Source organism: Macaca mulatta, chromosome 15 (assembly GCF_049350105.2).
Source record: "Macaca mulatta isolate MMU2019108-1 chromosome 15, T2T-MMU8v2.0, whole genome shotgun sequence".
Taxonomy (NCBI): Eukaryota; Metazoa; Chordata; class Mammalia; order Primates; family Cercopithecidae; genus Macaca; species Macaca mulatta.
Genome location: NC_133420.1, coordinates 110540534 through 110559510, shown reverse-complemented (window position 1 = coordinate 110559510; position 18977 = coordinate 110540534). Strand labels below are relative to the sequence as shown.

Genomic DNA, 18977 nt, shown 5'->3' with positions numbered 1-18977 from the left:
ACAAGCGGTAGAATCTGTGACAAAAGACGAACCAATGAATGAGTCCACTAATCTAGTGTGTTAATTTGCAAAATAAAAAATAAAACAAAATACCCAAATGAGACCAGCTATTATTTTTAACATTTAAGCTCACTGTGTACAGAACACAGCAGCAAACAATTTGCTTTTTCATTTAAAAAACAAGGATAGTCCGGGCGCGGTGGCTCACGCCTGTCATCCCAGCACATTGCGAGGCCGAGGTGGGTAGGATCACGAGGTCAACAGATCAAGACCATCCTGGCCAACATGGTGAAATCCCATCTCTACTAAAAATAGAAAACTAGCTGGGCATGGTGGTGCATGCCTGTAATCCCAGCTACTTGGGAGGCTGAGGCAGGAGAATCGCTTGAACCCAGGAGGTGGAGGTTGCAGTGAACTGAGATGGTGCCACCACACTCCAGCCTGGTAACAGGGTGAGACTCCATCTCAAAAAAACAAAACAAAACAAAACAAAAAACCACAAGGATAAACAAACAAAAAAGTTTACCGTAGTCACTTATGAGGCATTTATTGCAAGTGGTTCAGAACCAGAATGTAGGCTCTCAAGCCAGAATGCCTGGCCTTGACACCCCTACTCTATAACCCACCAGCTATATAACCCTGGGCATATTTCTCAGCTTCTCTTTACCTTAGTTTCCTCATACACAATAAGGATAATCAGATCTCTTCCTCAAAAGATTACAAATTAAACAAATTAATACATCTGAAGCATTTAGTGCTTTACCTGGTATCCAGTGGGCACTCGATAAATTTTAACTGCTCTTATTATCACTAACACTTGCCCAAGATATACATATGAAAAATCTGTTAACTATATGTAGTTACTGATGTGCTCTTAGCCTATAGAAGAACTGGTAAGATGCAGCTACAAATGCGAAAAAAGCAACACTGCAGATGGTTCTAGGCTTTGAAACACTGGCAATATTAGGATTATTTTAGCTGTCCACACAACAGCCTAACACTGCTCAAAGCGAGATTCTACAAAAATACAAAAACAAAAACAAAAAAAAACCTGGCTGTATTTCCTCTTATAAAAAATAACTTAAAACTTAACTTACTAAAATGGCATGCCTACAGTACCAAGCAATGAAAGTAGGGAGGAATTTTATTTTTAAGCTGGTCATTTAAACATCATATGATGTTAAGAGTTGAAAGATATCTTAGAAATAAATCATCTGGCAAAGCATGAATCCAATTCTCAATTTTAAAAATGCCAATCAGCAGCTCAAGGACCTGTAGTAGACTGAGATAAGAACTCCCACTCTCTGATTGCCTATCTAGGCCTTTTTTGCTCATCATAGAGCCAGGCCCTCCCTAAGAGCTCAGATACAAGGAAAGCTTATATAAAGGTGACTGATTCTTCAGAATATGTGATGCCACACGAAATGTAATAAAATGAAAAAAATTAAACCATTCCTTTAGCTGTTCCATCATTCATTCACTCATTTCTTCTACTATATTCCAGGCATTGTTTTAGGGGCTAGTGGTACAGCAGTGAACAAAACATATTTTTCTGTATACAAAAATATAGTCAGAATGAATGAGGTGTAGTGTTTGATAGCACAACAGAGTGACTACAGTCAATAATTTATTGTACATTTAAAAGTAACTAAAAGAGTATAACTGGAAAGTTTCTAACACCACAAAAAAGGATAAATGCTTGAGTTGATGGATAGTCCAGTTACCCGAATGTGATTATTATGCATTGTATGCCTGTATCAAAATAGTTCATTTACCCCATAAATACATACACCTGCTATGTACTCATAAAAATTAAAAATAAATTTATTTTTTAAAACCAAAACCACATTCTTCCTTTTTGGAACTACACTTTAATGAAGGAACCTGATCTCTACTGCGTCTTTGATTTATAAACTCAAAAAGGCCAAGATTAAACATTTCCCCTTTCTATTTATGACTAAGACATTTATTTACAATGAATTTATCTTCCCAAAGGAAAGGATCCCTGATGGGACAAAGCAAGAAAGTCCTGAGGATTTGAGATGTCAAGCTCACTGCAAGTCACAGTTTACAGACATGCTTTATTTCAAGCAAGAGAAACTGACATCTACATTAGATTCTGGAAGAGTAACCCCCGGAGTTAATTATACAACAGGTAATAAACTACTACATAGCCCCTTTGCACATCTTTGGAAGAAAATTATTGGATCACATTATAATTCATACAATTTCATAAGTCATACAATTAAATTTTCTTTTTTTTTTTTTTTTTTTTTTGTGACGGAGTCTTGCTCTGTCGCCAGGCTGGAGTACAGTGGTGCAATCTCAGCTCACTGCAACCTCTGACTCCCTGGTTCAAGTGATTCTCCTGCCTCAGCCCCCGGAGTAGCTAGGATTACAGTCATGCGCCACCACACCCAGTTAATTTTTGTATTTTTAGTAGAGGCAGGGTTTCACCATGTTGGTCAGGATGGTCTCTATCTCCTGACCTCATGATCCACTCACCTCAGCCTCTAAAAGTGCTGGGATTACAGGCGCGAGTCACGCGCCCGGCCTAAGTTTTCTAATATATGCCTAAGGAAAAGTACAAAAACTAATCACTTTAAAGATTTTATTTTATATATACTTTTATATTACATGTTTTATGAAAATTGCTCTACTTCAGTGTCAACATTACTTTAGCCTGAACGCTGGCCATAAGAGAATCAATGAATTGTAAACCACCTACTAATTAAGTGTAGAACTTTGTCATCTAACATCTGCATCTCACTATGTTCATCCACAGGATGGGGGGAATGCTTTATTATTGGGGTTTACATGAAAAAAATGGATGAGAAAGTACCTTATAAAAAATAAAGTATTAATATTATATAAATATACATTTCTACCCTAGGCCCGTTAGGTAATTCTGGATTGTAAAAATTCTGAAAGTAAGTGCTAAAAGAGACTTTCTAAGACCAAAAAAAAAAAAAAAAAAGTCTCAATTTCTGTTCACTGGGTCACAGCAACAAACCAAACCGAAATGGTCATTTTGACCAAAAGAGTTAAAAGAGATTCTGGTGTTCATTTACATCCTAATTTAAAGCTGAGAAAAGCGTGGCCCTTAAAGGTACGGTACTCAGCAATATCACAACGCTGGTTACTAGCAAGGCCAGAACTAGAATCTGATGCTTCGGAATCAGTTAAGCATTTGGGGAGAGGAGGAAAGCTGATGGTGGAGTATTCCAAACATATCAACTGGAATAAGGCAGAAATATCTATCATACCAGCGTTCTGACCTTGAGTCAAACCCAAGATCTATTTTACCGGCTAGCTGATTTCAAGCAAGCTATTTAAGCTCTGTGTCTCAGCCCCCGCGTACGTAAAATGCAAATACTACTACTACTATAATCTCATAAGATGGTTGTAAGAATAAGTGAAATACTATCGACATGATAAGCAATCTAAAATTGCTTACTGTTATGATTACTATTCTTTCAACGACATTATTCTATCTCTACTAATAGAAAAAAACTAAGACATTTTCAAAATTCCTTGTCCCTTGAAAAGAACTAAAAGCTTGCACTTTTTACTGATTTGCAGGGAAGTTAGCTAAACACAACACAATATAGTCAAGATCGATATTGTCCCACATTCATTCAAACCACAGGTACACAGACCTATTAATGGTAAAAGAATTCTTCAGATTAAACACTGACTCGTGATATAGTGATGTTCAAAATGAATTTTAAATTCTGTTCGGAACGATTCATGTTTTCATCTTTAAAAAGGCAGACTCAACATACTAAAAATACATGTATTCTACTTTAGCTATACTAACTTGTTTCTGAAAGGCACAGCAAGTTCGGTTGCTTTTGCTTCCTCTTTCCAAGTGTCACTTTTTCACAAACTAGTAGACAACACAGACCTGAGTATGCTTGAGAGTCAGTATTTGTTATCTATCTTGCAACCTAAATACACCCTTGAAAATATTAAATCACACATATTCTTGGCTAGCTCTAACTGCTATTCTCTCATTCACCAAGTATTTTATTGCGCACCAGCATCTACTATGCGATAGGCACAGTGCTCAACACAAGCTACACAGCAGTAAACAAAGAAAGCTCCTGTTTTCATGGAGCTTACAATCTAGCACAAGAGACAGGCAATAAACAGGTATGTATCTAATATAACGTGTTTGCACGGTACAGTTCAGAATGCCAGACAGTCAGTTTTATGAAGCACTTTTCTAAAAGTGGACCTCGGCTTTATATTTCAGTATTGCTGATCCTAGACTCCCTTTGGGCAGGGCATAGGCAATGGGAGGGTAGAGGGGAGGGGAGGGAGAAGCTGTACTCAAACACAAACACAGATCAGATCTCTCACTAGAGATGACAGTGTAACACTCTTGGACTGCCAGTAGCATCACCATGCTCCTCATGTTGCAGAAAGCCAAAGGCATCACAGAAACAAGCACATTGTTTGCTGTTTGGAAACAGCATGGTCAGCGAAGGGAGCCCTGGAAGGGAAGTCAAGAAACCTACTATTTCCTCTTCTGCCAGTGACTCTCACTATGCAACCTCGGGCGCATTCGCTGACCTGCGTGAACTCTGGTATCCCCACCCGCGTGCTGATCCTCCCTGACTGTGACACTGGGCTAGTCTCTTAAGCCCTTAAGCCTCAGTGTCATCTGTTAAAGGAGGCCAGTAGAATGACACTGCTTGGCAAACTGTTGGGTACTCCACTGACAGAAGCTATTTAAATAAATACATGGATCCAAGCTTGCTACCTGCTTTACAGAACATGAGGAAGATTAAAGAGAACATATAAAATGCCTTAAGCTCTCTGTAAAGAAAGGGTGTTACAGAGTACTAGTGCTTATAATTTCTACTACGACTATTCTTTCCAGTTACATTTTCTTGCAGTTTCAAATTCAGTAATCAAAATCATCCACAGACCTTCAGAAACAGAACACATAGTTAGAAAACTAGGACAGAACCTGAATTACAATAATAATAATAATGAGTTAAATAAGCCTGCTAAGAAATCAGAAAGCCAATATCCCTCCTCCTCCTTCCCCAACCTCTCACTTTGCCTAGGCTGCTGCAAGCAACAGGGCCCTGCAGAGGTCCCAAGCATACCACAGCCAGCCCAGGTTGGGGACAGAGCATCGTCTCGCGTGGGAGAGAAGTTATCCTTTCCGTGAAATGCAGAAGCTGCCTCCGCCGTACAATTCTTGAAGTGCATGGGGGCAAATCCTCAAAAAGAGATGACAATGCGATCCACTCACCACAGGACAGAGTACCTAAGGGGTATCCCAGAGTACTTCTCTTCTGCTTCTTTGAGGAACCAGCTGAGAAAATCCACACCCTGCCCATGTGTCACCCCTGGATGGAATAAGGGTTACACAGTGCAGCTCTCCACGGATAAGTTTTGGCTCAATCATATAGAAATAGCAAGAGCCTGGCATAAATGCTGGGTCAGTTCCCATGAAAACAGACAGAGTATATAGATTTGTGGTGATGAATGCCAGCTAAATCCCTCTTCACAGATAGAAAACAACTACCACTGACAGCTATTACGAAGGCAAAGGCAAAACAGCTCTAACTTTTGCTTTTGACTAAAACTTCTGAGGCCCTTCCCCTTTAGAGTAATAATTTCATAAACTCTTCACACTGTACTTACTTCGAACAAGTCCTAAGCCTTGCAAACTGTCATTACCAGTGTAAATACTCCATTGCCCACGCCTAAATGTGCTGCCCCCTGCTTCTCTCCAACAGCCCGGCTTACAAAACTGGTAATAACTTAGCCAGTATAGGACTACTGAATCTACCACCACTGCTGGAACGCTGAAGTCATCTTAAGAGGGTGTGCAGAGGGATCAAGAAAGTGCCTTCTAGAACTCACATCCCTGTCCCTCTTTCCTCTAACCACCAAATACATTATTGCTGTCCAGAAGTGGTAAACCAAACCATCAAATCATATCAAAGGCAAAAAAAAAAAAAAAAAGCCACATTAAAAACAAACACAAATAACTTATAAATGCATTTTTTTTAAACTTTTAATTCCCAACTAGTTTCCTCTACCTATCTTATAGCACAAGAAAAAAAGAAGAAGAAATAAAAAAGACATATTCTAGGAAAGCAAAGATTAAATGAAGAATGTGAAGAACAATGGGCTGCTGCCTGTACTGTCTCCTTCACCAATGCTGCAACAGCACCTAGAGATGTAGCTCATTAGTCCGGTCCATCAGTCCTAGAGAGCTCAAAGTGATATATACCTAGATACAAAGAACTTTGCCCATCAAAATAATACATAAAAATAAACAATATCCAGCAGGGATTAAGGGGCAGAGAAAAGGAACTATCCTTTTGTTTGAATGCTGCAAAGAAATTCCTTTAACAGTAAAAGCAAAACATCTGCCTTCATTTAAAACTGAGTTGTGTGATTTCCTGCATCTATGAACCTCTTTCTAAACTACAAAGAGGCTACAAAACATCACATTTTCCCCTCCCAGCTTCCCCCTTCAAAAGCTCACAAGATGGTGATTAACAAACAGCCCCTTGTCTGTAGGCACTCTCATAAGCCACAGGAAAAGATAAAAGTTAAAGAGAAGAACAAGTTTGTAAACAAATGAGAAATAGGTTGCCTAGGGAGGAAGCAAATTCCATCTTGATAAGCAAGCAGCTCTCCTAGCCCTTCTGTAGGAGATTCCAAGTGAAAGCAACCTCACCCTCTCACCCACTGAAAGCAGTCTGGATGCAGAGGGCAGGCTGAGCCATCCATGCACTCTAGGCAGTTGCAGAGAATCTCCCAACTCAAGAGGTTCTGTGTATGAGCCTAAAGTTCAGGGACTCTCTATTCCAGGAATGAACTGGGGCCTGAATCTCTAACCCATGGCAAACCCATCTCCCTGGAGATATCCTCCCAGGTAAATTTATTTGAAGTCCTGAATCCACCAACTATTAGCTATATCACCTTGTGCAGAGCTGACCCTGTTTAATCAACTTTTGAATGGATATAATCCCTCTCTTAGGATCATTATGAGAACTAAAGATAAGAATTTTGGCAGTGTGCCCAGATCAGTGGTAAGCGCAAGCCAGGTATATAATAAACGTTTACTTCTATTGAAAGGAAATTCCAATTTCACTTAAGAATCACTGCCTTAGGTGAAAAATCCACAGATATCCTCCTATGATATCTCTAGAAAGACAAAAGAATCCATCATAGCAGAAGGAAAAAGGGAACTCCCCACAGCATTCGGAAAACACGTACCCTAAAACATACACACACCCTAACAGGTTAACACACACCCTAACAGGTTAAATTTCATCCTCTAGATCTGCTTCCAGTGCAGGTGCTGTGATAAGTAAAACGACAGCTCATTGGGTCCTGCCCAAGGTGCTTCCACTTACTTATCAACTGCCCTAAAGCTAGAGCCTCTGAAGGATTTTGGGAAAAAATCTAATTTAAAACCCACACTCATTTAGATTTACTAAACAGGAGTAAATGAAGTTGGCCTCCTATTTTAAAATGCCCAAATGAGAAGTAAGGGCGGGGGGGAACCACCAATACCCTCCACTCCGTTAACATTCACTGTGGAATATTATCAGAGTGTAAATAATCTTAAATTAGAAAAGGTGGCTTTATACCTTAATGAAAACCAAAAACAAAAGAATCCTTCCCACCCCCACACACATGATCTTATAATTGCATCTGAAGTTTATGCAGGCATCAAAATTTCACTTGCAATCTTTGAGATGTTATAGTCTAGTAGTATCCACCCACTATTCAGGCCCTCTAGATTGTTATTTCCTAATGTTTATGAAGCAAGATAAAGTTCTGTCAGCAAAATCTTCCTTGGTTTACTAGTTACTTTCAGCTAGAACACCCCATCTTCGATGATAGTCCACTCTCATTATTATACAAGAGTTCAATTATACCTATCTCTGAAAAAAAAAAAAAGCACTGGGTGAGAATACAACAGACACATTTGTGCCTCCATACGAAAACACCTACTCCTCCATCTACTCTTCTAAATCTAAGAGTACACAATAACACGGAAGATGTGCAAAAAACTGGCAAGGTTCAAAAAAAAAAGTTATAAGGGAAATTTGGTCTAAACCGAACTTTTTCGACGAACTCCACAGCAAGCAGTGTCCCCAAATAAATTTACTGCACCCTAGAATCAAGTACACTCAAGGCTAGAATGTCATGCCAGTCATATATTACTTCAATCTCAATAAATCTCTTCTTACTCTCCAAATCTTAGCTGCTTTCTAAAATAGTTCACTAAAAAACACCAACCTAATTAACAACAGCTTCCTCTGCAACAGTGGCCTTGATTTCACTTATTTACACATTAACTGCAGCCTGCTTTTGGCCAATCCAGTCTATTCTCTGTACCATGCCGAGCCTTTCATCTGCCCTGGACAGCATTTTCTCCAGCAGATGAAGTAGATGCCGATTGATTTGCTGTCGAGCATGGTAAATTAATAGCAACAAATTGCTGAGGGCCCGTCTCGCTGCTCCACCATGCTTCGGCAGTTTTGCTTTATTTGCTCCATGATGGGCAGCAGTCGGCCTCTTCAAGTCAATTTCTTCTTAACAACCTGCAATACTTTTCAATGGTGAAAATAGAGCTGTTCCTTGTAAGTCAGAAATCAATATCTTATTGCCCTTAGAAAATGCTAAACAAGCAGTATTGGCAATCCACTTGGTACTAGAGGGTATCAGATATAATGCAAATCCATACTGCTTCCCTCCTTGTAGTTATTACAGTTTGCTAAAAGGTTCCTAATGTCATTTATCATCATTTACCATCGACCAAAGAGGCTATGATTATGATATCCTATCAGTTGGCAAGGCCCTTTCATTTCTATTCAATTAATATTTTAGCAGCACTCAAATGGTTGTGGCCCAAGTCTCGTAATAAAATTTACATGGCTTTAAGTGAAACAGGAGTTTTCTTGCTTTGATTAAATATATATATATATACACACACACACACAAATACACACACATATAAAAATACCCACATATAAAACATACATAAATGTGCAGTACTTACTTTTAGATTCCATGTGTTTCAGATTTCTAAAATTTCCTAATGATTACTAAAATTCAAATGAAGAGGCTTTCACACTGTAGAATACTAACTATAAGGAAAGCATAGATGTTCTCATTCTCCGCTTTTCAAAAGGTGGCATGTTCATCGCCATGTATAGTTCCTATAGGTTTAATTCACACACCTACTGTTCCTAATCTACATCCAATACTCACTTTTTAGAATGGCAACCACTGCTGTCAGAGTCCCTCAGTGAGGACTTCAATGACAGCATTACAGGTGAAAGATGGGAACAAGCAGCATGTAGTAACGCCAGCAACTCCACGCATCATCCCACTGCCCCCATCACCACCGACCCATTTAGAAGTCACACTGTATTTACAAAGAAGAACAATCGGCAGAAACACTTAACAACTAAACCCTGGGTCAGTTGTCTCACACAAAACAAAAAACAAAAACCGCACACTTAGGGAAATCCTTAGGGGATAAAGGCCTATGTTCTTTCATTTTTAAAAATTCCATTTTGAAGACGTCACACTAAAACATGTGCCATTTCTAACCATGTCCTATTTGTCATCTTCACTTTTATGCTAGAACTTGAGACAGTGGCACAGCATTAATTCCCATTATAGCCTAGAATACTCCATCCTAACTTTTCTGGTTTTTTTTTTTTTTTTTTTTTTTGCTTCATCTGCTTAGCTCTATCAATCCTAAAGATTACCAGAAATTTAGATTCATATTTTATGCTCCAATTCCAAGTCATGTCACCAAGTTCCCCTTTAAAAAAAAAAATCCACTAATTCTACCAGACTAATGCTATTTACTCAGTTACCAAAATTTAAATTAATTATGTTCTCAAACATAATTGTTAAAAATTGGCAACATTATGCAGGCTTAATTAAGATTAAATCCAATTTACTAAATGTACTTTAATTGGTACTAATTACATTAGCTTTCATTTCGGAATGACAAATTCCCCATAGGTTTCATTTTATAGTTCTCTATCAGAATCAACACAGGGTGACTGATGATGAGCATCACATAGGAAGGGGAGGAGGGAGAATACCGACCTCCACCCTGTTTGTCTTCACTTCATACTTTTATCCTTTTATCAATTTGCTAAGTCACAGAGTCATGACTCCATCACAACCATCATTTTCTGTTCCAATGAAAAATTTCTCTAAAAATAAATATTCTGTGGCTAGCAGCAGCCAAGAAGAACAGGAACGTTAACCAAAAAATACACAAAGGTTTCAAATATCAGGGCCACCAATTACTAGGGTACTTCCAAGGACTCCCGGGACTCCTACTCTTGAACCCTTCGAGACACAAATCTAATAAGTGAATAAACCTAACCCGATCTTGAGAACTAGGCCCAATTATGCCGCAGGGCAACTTCCCTGCATTATTGCTGCTTTCCATTACAAGGGTATCCAGCGAGTACATCTGGAAGAGAGGCTAAGAGGAACTAAGGCTGTCTGCCTAGGAAAACAAATAAAGACAGATATGCCTCTATGCTTAAGGGGGAGAAAGAAAGAAAATATAATAAGTAGGTGGTTTGCAGGGCTGTCTGTATTTCATAATGTGATAAACTGCCCTCAGGATTCTTGATATGATTGAATTTAAAAGCAAAAGAAAAAAAGGGAAAATGTACTGTTCTCAATTTTAAATGGATGGCATTTGAGGCCAGCTGGACAAGAAGATGACAGAATTATAGTGGTATAAAATGTGTAAAATTAAGGGATCTCATATACCCCCTTGAAAAAGAAATACATACAGCCAAATACAAGCTATGTGCTTCTTAGAAATGTAGATGGTACAGGGAGACCTGGAAACTAAGTGGTTAGGGTAAACAAGATACAGAAGGAGAAATAAAGGGACTAAATTAATCAACTGCTCCAATCTTTAAAAAGACACTAATTAATTTTGGAGGGTGGGGTGTGCACAAAGAAAGAGACACATACAAGATCCAGACCTCAAAGGAAATGTAATGAGATAATTAACAAACAGTATCTCTCATGTAATTTATTCCTGTAAGGTAGAACTAAGAGAAGTCCATCCATCAGACTGAACAGATTTTGTTTAAGCAGAAGATATTTACATTACTAATCTAAACAGAAATGGCAAAGATGCCAAAATAAGAATTTAATTTCAAGAGACCATTCAAACTATACTATAATGCTAATATTGACATAACCAAATACCATGCAAAGTAAAACAGTATCTGAAATTAAAAGTCCTCAGTGTAAGCAACGTCTCATTTTTTTTCCAACTTTTTGTTTTCAAATACTATTCATCAGATTGCCTTTATTGTCCAACAGCCATCTTTTAAAGATCTACTATCTGGGGATGTTCTGAGCATGCGGAAAATAACTATACCCAAAAAGGAATCCATAAATAGTGAAGGCCTAATAGTATGTGCTCATTCCATGTTTTCTCAACTTAGAAAGTAATGACATCCACCTTGACCATAAATAAGAAATGAAAAGCAGTAAGTCTTCCCTTGTCTTTTTCCCAGCAGGCAAACACATACCTATTCTGAAATGGCTGATGAGACCTGAAGCACTTCCACTAGGAGATCACCAAAAATAAATATTTCCTAGAGAAATTATTATTGCCAAACAATGTTTTACATATATGTATATATATTTGTGTGTGTATAGATAGATATATATATACGTGCTCTTATTCTTCTGTCTAGGAAATTTAAGCCAAACCATTTTATTATTCAGTCTCCTGCACAAAAAGAAGGCTGTTTGAGTCATATCTCTCAGTGCTTTCTGACTAATCATTATCTTTTTTTTTTGCTACTGAACTAATTGCTAGATTTCAAGACCCAATGTTGAACCTTATCACATCCTCCTGTCAGGCTCATTTACTCTGTACAAATTTTGGAAGTAACGGTGATAGTTCTTGGTAAGACCCAACTAAGTAGCCTCAGGGGACCAGTACAAGGATTTTACATCAATTTCCTTTGTAGCTCCACAGATTTCATTTTCATCCTCCCAGCTCACCCTCTATCCATTCTTTCACATCAAGCCAATGAAGGCGCCACACAATTTAATTTTACTTTTTAATATTTTCCAAGAAAAGCTCTTTCACAAGACAAGTTTGCAATGCCCAAAATACATAAAGCAACTCTTTCAGAATAACAAGAGGATTTTAAAATTTAGCATCCTGCTTTTGAAAGTGTACAAAGTTTAATACGTATTGACTTTTTAAAATAACATTTTTAAATTATAAAAATTAGGATAATATGAAAGAAAGATGGGGAGCCACACATGAAAAAACAGCATTTTCTTCACTACCCAGTCCTTTAAATACAGTTAGCCACAACGGCTTGCAGAATAAAACTGCAAAAACATACAATTTTTTCTTTTCAAAGTATACCAGTATTACTGTCATTTAAAATGGTTATAAAGAAATAACTTACCTGCTTGTGCATTTCTATATTCAACCCATAGGACATTTCATAATACTGTCAAAGAAGGAAAAGCAATTAAATGCGTGACTTTCATCAAATAATCTCCCTAGTTTGTTCAAAATGCCCCAAGTAAATCTGAAACAAACATGAAAGTCTCACCTAAACCAATATCTTCATATAACCTACGCCAATAAATCAAGAGCCCATCGCTATCTTTAACCACCTTAAGACACAAATTCAAAGAGAATACTCACAAAACTAAGAAAAATTAAATTCAAACACAGCATTCTTAACAGCTCCAGTTGTCTTTATACATCCCAAGCAGATGCATCAAAAAAGTCTGATGAAAATTTGGTATCCTACGGATTCTTAATTCCTAGGCACAGCAGGCAAGTTAACAGAAAAGAATGTCTTATACAAACGCTGATGTTTTGAAAGGAAGGTTGGAAAAGGTGATGCTACTTAAGAGTTTGATTTCTGATTTGTTAGTATACTGCTCATATTCACATATTTAAAGCAAAAAAGCTGGATAGAAAAATAAATGAGTGAGTTATTCTGGAGCTTTCTCGGACAATCATAAAAATATGCTTCATAATACTTCTGTAAAGGCAAATCTGGTTTTTTGAATGTGTAGTATAACTGGCATAGAAATTCTGGCAGAATGAATCAGTTATACAGGAGACTACGACGTTCCTCAAACCAATATAACACTACAGAAATTGAAAACACGCAAATATAAATGTAATAGTAACATAAAGAGAAAAAAATTTGAAAAATGGTCTGCTGTCTTTCCTTATCCATCACTCCTTTTCAAAGAAATAAGACATTAAAATGTTAACAGCATACAGAAAAACTGGCTAAAGTTGTTTGGAGCAAGAGCAGTAAAACAACAAAGAAAACCACTAACACAAAAACATTTTTGCTTGTGACTAAACAAAACAAACGAGGTTTTGTTTTTATTTTTTTTTCTATCTGTAAAAAGAAAACACAGAAAATTATACCCCATGTGGTTGAACTTTCTGAAAATTCCAATCCAAGCCAGTTGTCAAAGGCAGGTTATAACATCCTAGAATTACAGGTTGCTAACAGACACATTCCCACAACTTCAACTGCACTGGCAGGGTGACTGTGATCTATCTTGCAGCCTCCAGCAATTTAAACGTATTCTTGTTTTTGGTATTCCAAACTAATAGGCACTTTGAATCTGTGACATGGTTTTCTTACCATGACATAATGCCGCTGCATCTCTGTCTTCTCACTGGCGAGTTTCTCACATTCCAGCTTCAGACTGTTCAAGACATAAAATACTCTAAGTACAATGATCTTAATTTACGTCCTTCAACTCTTAAACACATATTTTAAATCTCACTTACAAACAACTAAATCAACAATCTTAAATAAATACCCCCATCATTATGGAAAGGGAAGTTCGGGAAGGGGGTCACTCTAACCAGTCTGGACTTGCCCCTTCAATAAGGATCGTATATGTGGTTTTTGTTTTTAGGATTTTTTTTTTAATTAAGTTTTAAGGAAACAAATCCTCTAATCAGTTTAATTCAGGAACTTCCTCCAGAATTGAATATTCACTTAATAAAACAAACACGAAAATAAACCTCAATAATGACTGCACATACAAGCACAAATAAGTCCTCCAAAATGTCACAAGGGAGTTTCTTTCATGTTCTACCAAGAGATTAATGGAAATACGAATCAAGCATGTCTTATGAATGATGTCTTGTTTTTTTCCCTCCAAAACACACAGACAAGTGGAACACCACCACCCAGGGGCAAAGTGTCAATCGGGTTCAGTGGCTTGTTTTGGTTCTCGTATTTATGAAATAAGAATTAGGCATCATTAAAAAGCCAGCCAAAGAAAAATGTCTCAAAGGCACCCTAAGTCTAAAAATCGTCTATAAGATGAAAACATTTTTTTCAGCATAAAAGTAATGAAATCGCTCACTCCGACCTCCCTGGGCTCTCAGCTCTTCAGTGGAATGGCAAAAAGAAGTGAGAAGGAACCAAGTCCAGAGTAATAAAGAACCAAGGATGTCAAAAGGCCCCAGAATCTCCCCAACCTTTCATTCTCCTGGCCCCAATAAATCAATATCGAAAGTTTGGCCTCAGCGTTTTCCAAGTCTCCCCAGTTTCGATTTTTCCGCCTTCTTTTTATTTACGGTAGAAAAAAGAAATGTTTAATTTATTTACACCTGCCTAAGGAAGGAGGCCTTGATTTGCCCTTTCTGCCCACCGAGAAAAAAAAATAATAGTACCTTTGTGACGCCCCCACAAAAAAGGAGGAGGGTGTTTGTGTGTATTTGTGGGGGAGACAAGAGCTAAGCAAACAGGAGGATCAGCTAAAGTCAATATCGTTACCTGTGGTATTGAGCCTGTAAAAACTGAAACTCTTCCTTAATCCGATCACAGGATTCGGAAATTGTAAATTTAAAGGGTTGAGCAGGCTGATGCGGTGCCTGAAGAACAACAATAAAATATTTAATTAGCCCACATCACAGGCGAAGCAGGGAGACGGAGAAAACATACCACGCGGCGTTAGCGGGGAGTTGGGGGGGTCATCGCGCACGCAGGCAAAGAGCGATTAAAACTCTCCTCCCGCAACCCTCCTCGCGCCCAACAGCCCAGGCAAGAGCTGGTTTCGAGGTGGTCCCGGGCCTCCGCGTACTCCCGCCCGCAGCCCTCCCTCCGCGCCCCGGACCCCGAGGGTTCGAGCCCCATCTCCCCTCCCCGGCCAAAGACGGGCGCCCAGGGACCCGCGCGCCGCGCCCACTCCCTCCTCACCCGGAATCGAAACTGGCCCGTCGGGGGTACCCGCGCCATGGCGTCGGGCTGCGGTCAGGCCAGGGAAGGAGGGGGGCGGCAGCCACCCTCTCGGCTCGTTCTTTCGCTCGCTCGCTCGCCCCGGGGGCCCGCGGCGCGAGGGGCCGGCGCCCCGCACTTCCGAGCCGCAGCCGGCCCAGCAGCGCCGCCGCCGAGGGCGCCCTCCCCGCCCGGGCGCGGAGTCGCGCCTCCTTCATCGCTCGCCGCCCCCCCTCGAGGAGTCGCGGCGCGGGGACCGCAAACGGCTCGGCGCGGCTTCCAGGGGCTTCAAAGACAACAATAAGAAAATGGCTACAACTCAATTGCCTCTCCGCACCCCCTCCGAGGGCCACCACGCCGGGGGCTGGGGGTGATGGCGGGCGGGCGGCTCCCGGCGCGGGGCGCCGATTTCGGGCGGCTCTCCACGCCCCTCCGGCCAAAAGACACAACTCGGTGCGCAGGGGGCGACGCGGGGAATCTCCCAGCGCCCGGCGAGCCCGCGCCCCGCTGCCCGCACTCACCGGGTGTCTGGTCTGCGGGTACATCTTGCTCAGGTCGCGAATCATCCAAGCCGATTTAGTTCGCTGCGCTCGGCAGAGGCGCGCGGCTCATTGGCTTTAATGGCCCCGAAGAGGAGGCGGCCGCGGCGGCGGAGGCGGCCGGCTCGGTCTGAGGGGCGGCTCGGGCGGTCCCGGCCCCCGCCGGGTCTCGCGTGACACGGGCGGCAGGAACGCGCGGCGGCGGCTGGGTGCCGGCAGCCGGGCTGCTCCGCATTCCCCGCGGGCGTCACTGGCCCGCCGCGGGCATTGTCCGGCGCGCGTCTCCCGAGGCAACGCTCCGACGTTCAGCTCCGCCGAGGCGCACCCGCCGAGCCCGGCGCCGCGGCAGCCGCTCACCCAGCCGGGAAAGTGCGAGCTCCGCGCCCCACCGCCCGCCGGCAGCGCCGCTCGCTCGCTCTGCGTCCCACTCCAAACTTTTTTTATTTGTCTTTTAATTGGTTGTTATTCCTCCGAATGAATGATCTTTCTTCTTCCCTAAAAGCAAACACAAACTCCTTTGGTTCGGAAGAGGTCTCGGCGGTGCTTTTTGGTTTCTCTGGAGATTTTTTTCACTTCACAGCAACGATCTTTTAAAAGGCACCTTTTAGCTTCTTTTACCACATCTCATTTCCTTATTTTTCTTCCTTCCTGTTTTCTTGTCTTTTTTTTAACCCCAAATTGAAGGGGATTATAAAAATAAAAGAGTGAAACGCTTGCGGCTTTTTTTTTTTTTTTAATTCTCTCTCAAACTCTGCGAACACCACCTCAAAATAATATACAAGTGTGTGAGAAAGGGGGAAGAAAGCAGCCAACAACCCAAACACCCGCTCAGAACAGCTCTAACAACACGCTCTGTGTAGGTGACTTCTTTGACCAAATTTAGCAGCAGCTAATCATTAACATTCTGATACATATTCACAACCTTCAGCGGAGGGGGCCGTGGAGCATCCCGGGAGATGTAGTCCGCCCCGGGCGACCCTGCCTGAGAATACTGCCAGATTGACTACAATCACCGGCCCGCCACGCGAGTGCTCTGGGGCGCTCTCCAAGCGCTCCGCCCACCCCCGTTGCGGTAGGCGTCTCCAGCAACCAATCAGAGGTGGCTGAACATTAATCGCCGTTCTGTGTTAGTGCCCATCATTTCACTGCTGACAAATGGCAAGCCAGCGGGGAGGAGCCAACCCAGCTGAAACCCACGTGGGTGCCGGGCGTCGCCTGTAGCTCCGACCAATTAACGAAGAGGAATGAGGTTGGCGGAGGCGGGGCGGAGATGGCCCGCCCAAGGCGGAGCTTCGCCTTGGCTGTCGTTCCTTAGCGCGAGCGTTCGAACCGGGGAAACATTTGTTCAGCTGTCAATCAAAGTAACGTGGGGTTGAGAGAATCCGCGGCTGCTGCTGTTGCTGCTGCCCTGGCTGCATCTTCAGAATTAGGTGTTGGTGGCGGTGGTGGCGGCAAAATAAAGAGGGTGGAGGGGGCGGTGAGCCTGGGGCCTGGTCAGAAGATCTCCTTCCGAGTCTCGTCCTCCCGCCCACCCGTCTCCCAACCCAGACACCTTCGGCCCCTCGCTCCGCAGCCGCGCCAGGAATGCGGACTAATTAGGGTCCAATGTCTCCTTAAAGAGACAAGCTCGGCCTTGTGTAACGCGCCGAAACCCCTGTTGAGACAAGAGAGGGAGGATCACGCTGATCCCACTTCGTTCGGTTCACATCAATTTTACGCGCCGCTGGAGCCGGCATAATTTTCCGTGTGAACGCGGACTCGGTCCCCTGTTCTTGTTTAGAGCCAGAGATGGAGTCGCGAGATGCTGGCTGGGGCCGGGGCCGCGGGGTGGGCGGGGAGCTCGTCCCTCCGAGCCCCGCGGGAGCTGTGATTGCCATTTAGTCCCGAAACAGACCTCCCTCCCTCCACCCCCGGGGGCACTCGGAGAGAAAGCGCATCCCGACGCTCCATCAGGGGGTCGCAGGGCATTAACCGTGGGGTCTCCGGGTGAGGCTGAAGATCCGGGAATCAGAGACGCCGGATCTCCAAAGAAACTTTGCCGATTGGGCCACGTGAACCCCGCAGACGGTCGGTACTGAACAGAGCAGGCCGACGGGGCACGGTTAGAAAACGCCCCTGCGCGGCCTGGGACGTTCCCTCCCCCAGATCAGTACCAAGACTGCGCCCCTTTTCCCGCTCTTGGGAGAAGCAAGTCAAGTTTATCCCCGTTAAAACGGAGCAGGATGCCACGCGGGCCCCAGGGGCAGATGCTGGGGGACGAGAGAAAGGGGCAGCCATGGCTGAGGAGGGGCACCCCTACGGAGGGGCCTGGGAAATGGGGGCGGCCCCCGTCAGTGCACCCTTCCATCCTTAGTCCGTGTCCAGCTGGGGGCAGCGCCCCAGTTCAAGGGGAGGCCGCTGAGGCTCGCAGTCTTTCCTAGCGAGCCTAATCTTTGGGACAGGGAAAAAATTCGGAGAAAGTCAAGAAGAGTATTGGCTAATGTAACAGACTGGGTTTTAGACGTTTATTTCTAGGCGTGCTTGCCTACTATAACTTGACCTGTTGGATGAGATGATGCCGCCGGTTCGGCGTTAGTGGAAAACTATTCTTAATGATATCCCTTTCCTCAGTGGACGACTCAGTGACTTAATGTCCAACCGAGCACGTTCTGTGAACGTCCGTTCTGGCCACGGCAGTGAGCTGGTGCAAAGCAAGGCTATGGTGGTCTTCTCCTGCCTCTAATTTCATACTGAAAACCCGGAGCCAAAGTTCACAGAATGTTTCCATTCGGCAAATATTTTTCTTCTCCATCCCCAAAATAAGAGGACAGAGAACTCCTTTCGGCAGTTTTCTGAACCTCTGCTGTTCCATACCTAGCCACATGTGGCTGATGAGCACTTGAAATGTGTCCAATTCAAAATGAGATGTGCTATAAGTACATATATATGTGGGATTTTGAACAAATTAATGTGAAAAAAACTGCAGCTCCATAATTTATAGTTATGTCAAAATTGTGATATTTTGAATCACTCAAAAATATTAGTAAAATTAATTTGTCTGTTTCTATTTATTTTATTGTATTGATGGGGGTTTTCCTGTGTTGCCTAGGCAGGCCTCAAACTCTGAAGCTCAAGCTATCCTCCTGCTTCAGCCTCCAGCCTCCAGTGTTGTGGG

At 42.3% G+C, this 18977-nt stretch overlaps 1 protein-coding gene across 16 annotated transcripts in view; it reads right to left on the bottom strand.

Annotated features, from left to right (window-relative positions):
• LOC706619 (transducin-like enhancer protein 4) overlaps window positions 1–16677 on the bottom strand; it is a 156597-nt gene extending 139920 nt beyond the window's left edge. For 8 of the 16 annotated variants that reach the window (XM_015117957.3, XM_001103112.5, XM_001103029.5 and 5 more), the window contains exons 1-4: window positions 15806–16677; window positions 14844–14941; window positions 13695–13758; window positions 12480–12524 (exon numbers count right to left, since the gene is read on the bottom strand). In XM_015117957.3, the coding sequence (XP_014973443.1) occupies window positions 12480–12524; window positions 13695–13758; window positions 14844–14941; window positions 15806–15850 (252 nt within the window). In that variant the 5' untranslated portion in view covers window positions 15851–16677. Of the gene's footprint in view, window positions 1–12479; window positions 12525–13694; window positions 13759–14843; window positions 14942–15266; window positions 15462–15805 lie in introns of those variants that run through there. The other 8 variants (XM_077966687.1, XM_077966692.1, XM_077966688.1 and 5 more) reach the window with 1 other exon arrangement.
• Between the last annotated feature and the right edge of the window lie 2300 nt (window positions 16678–18977).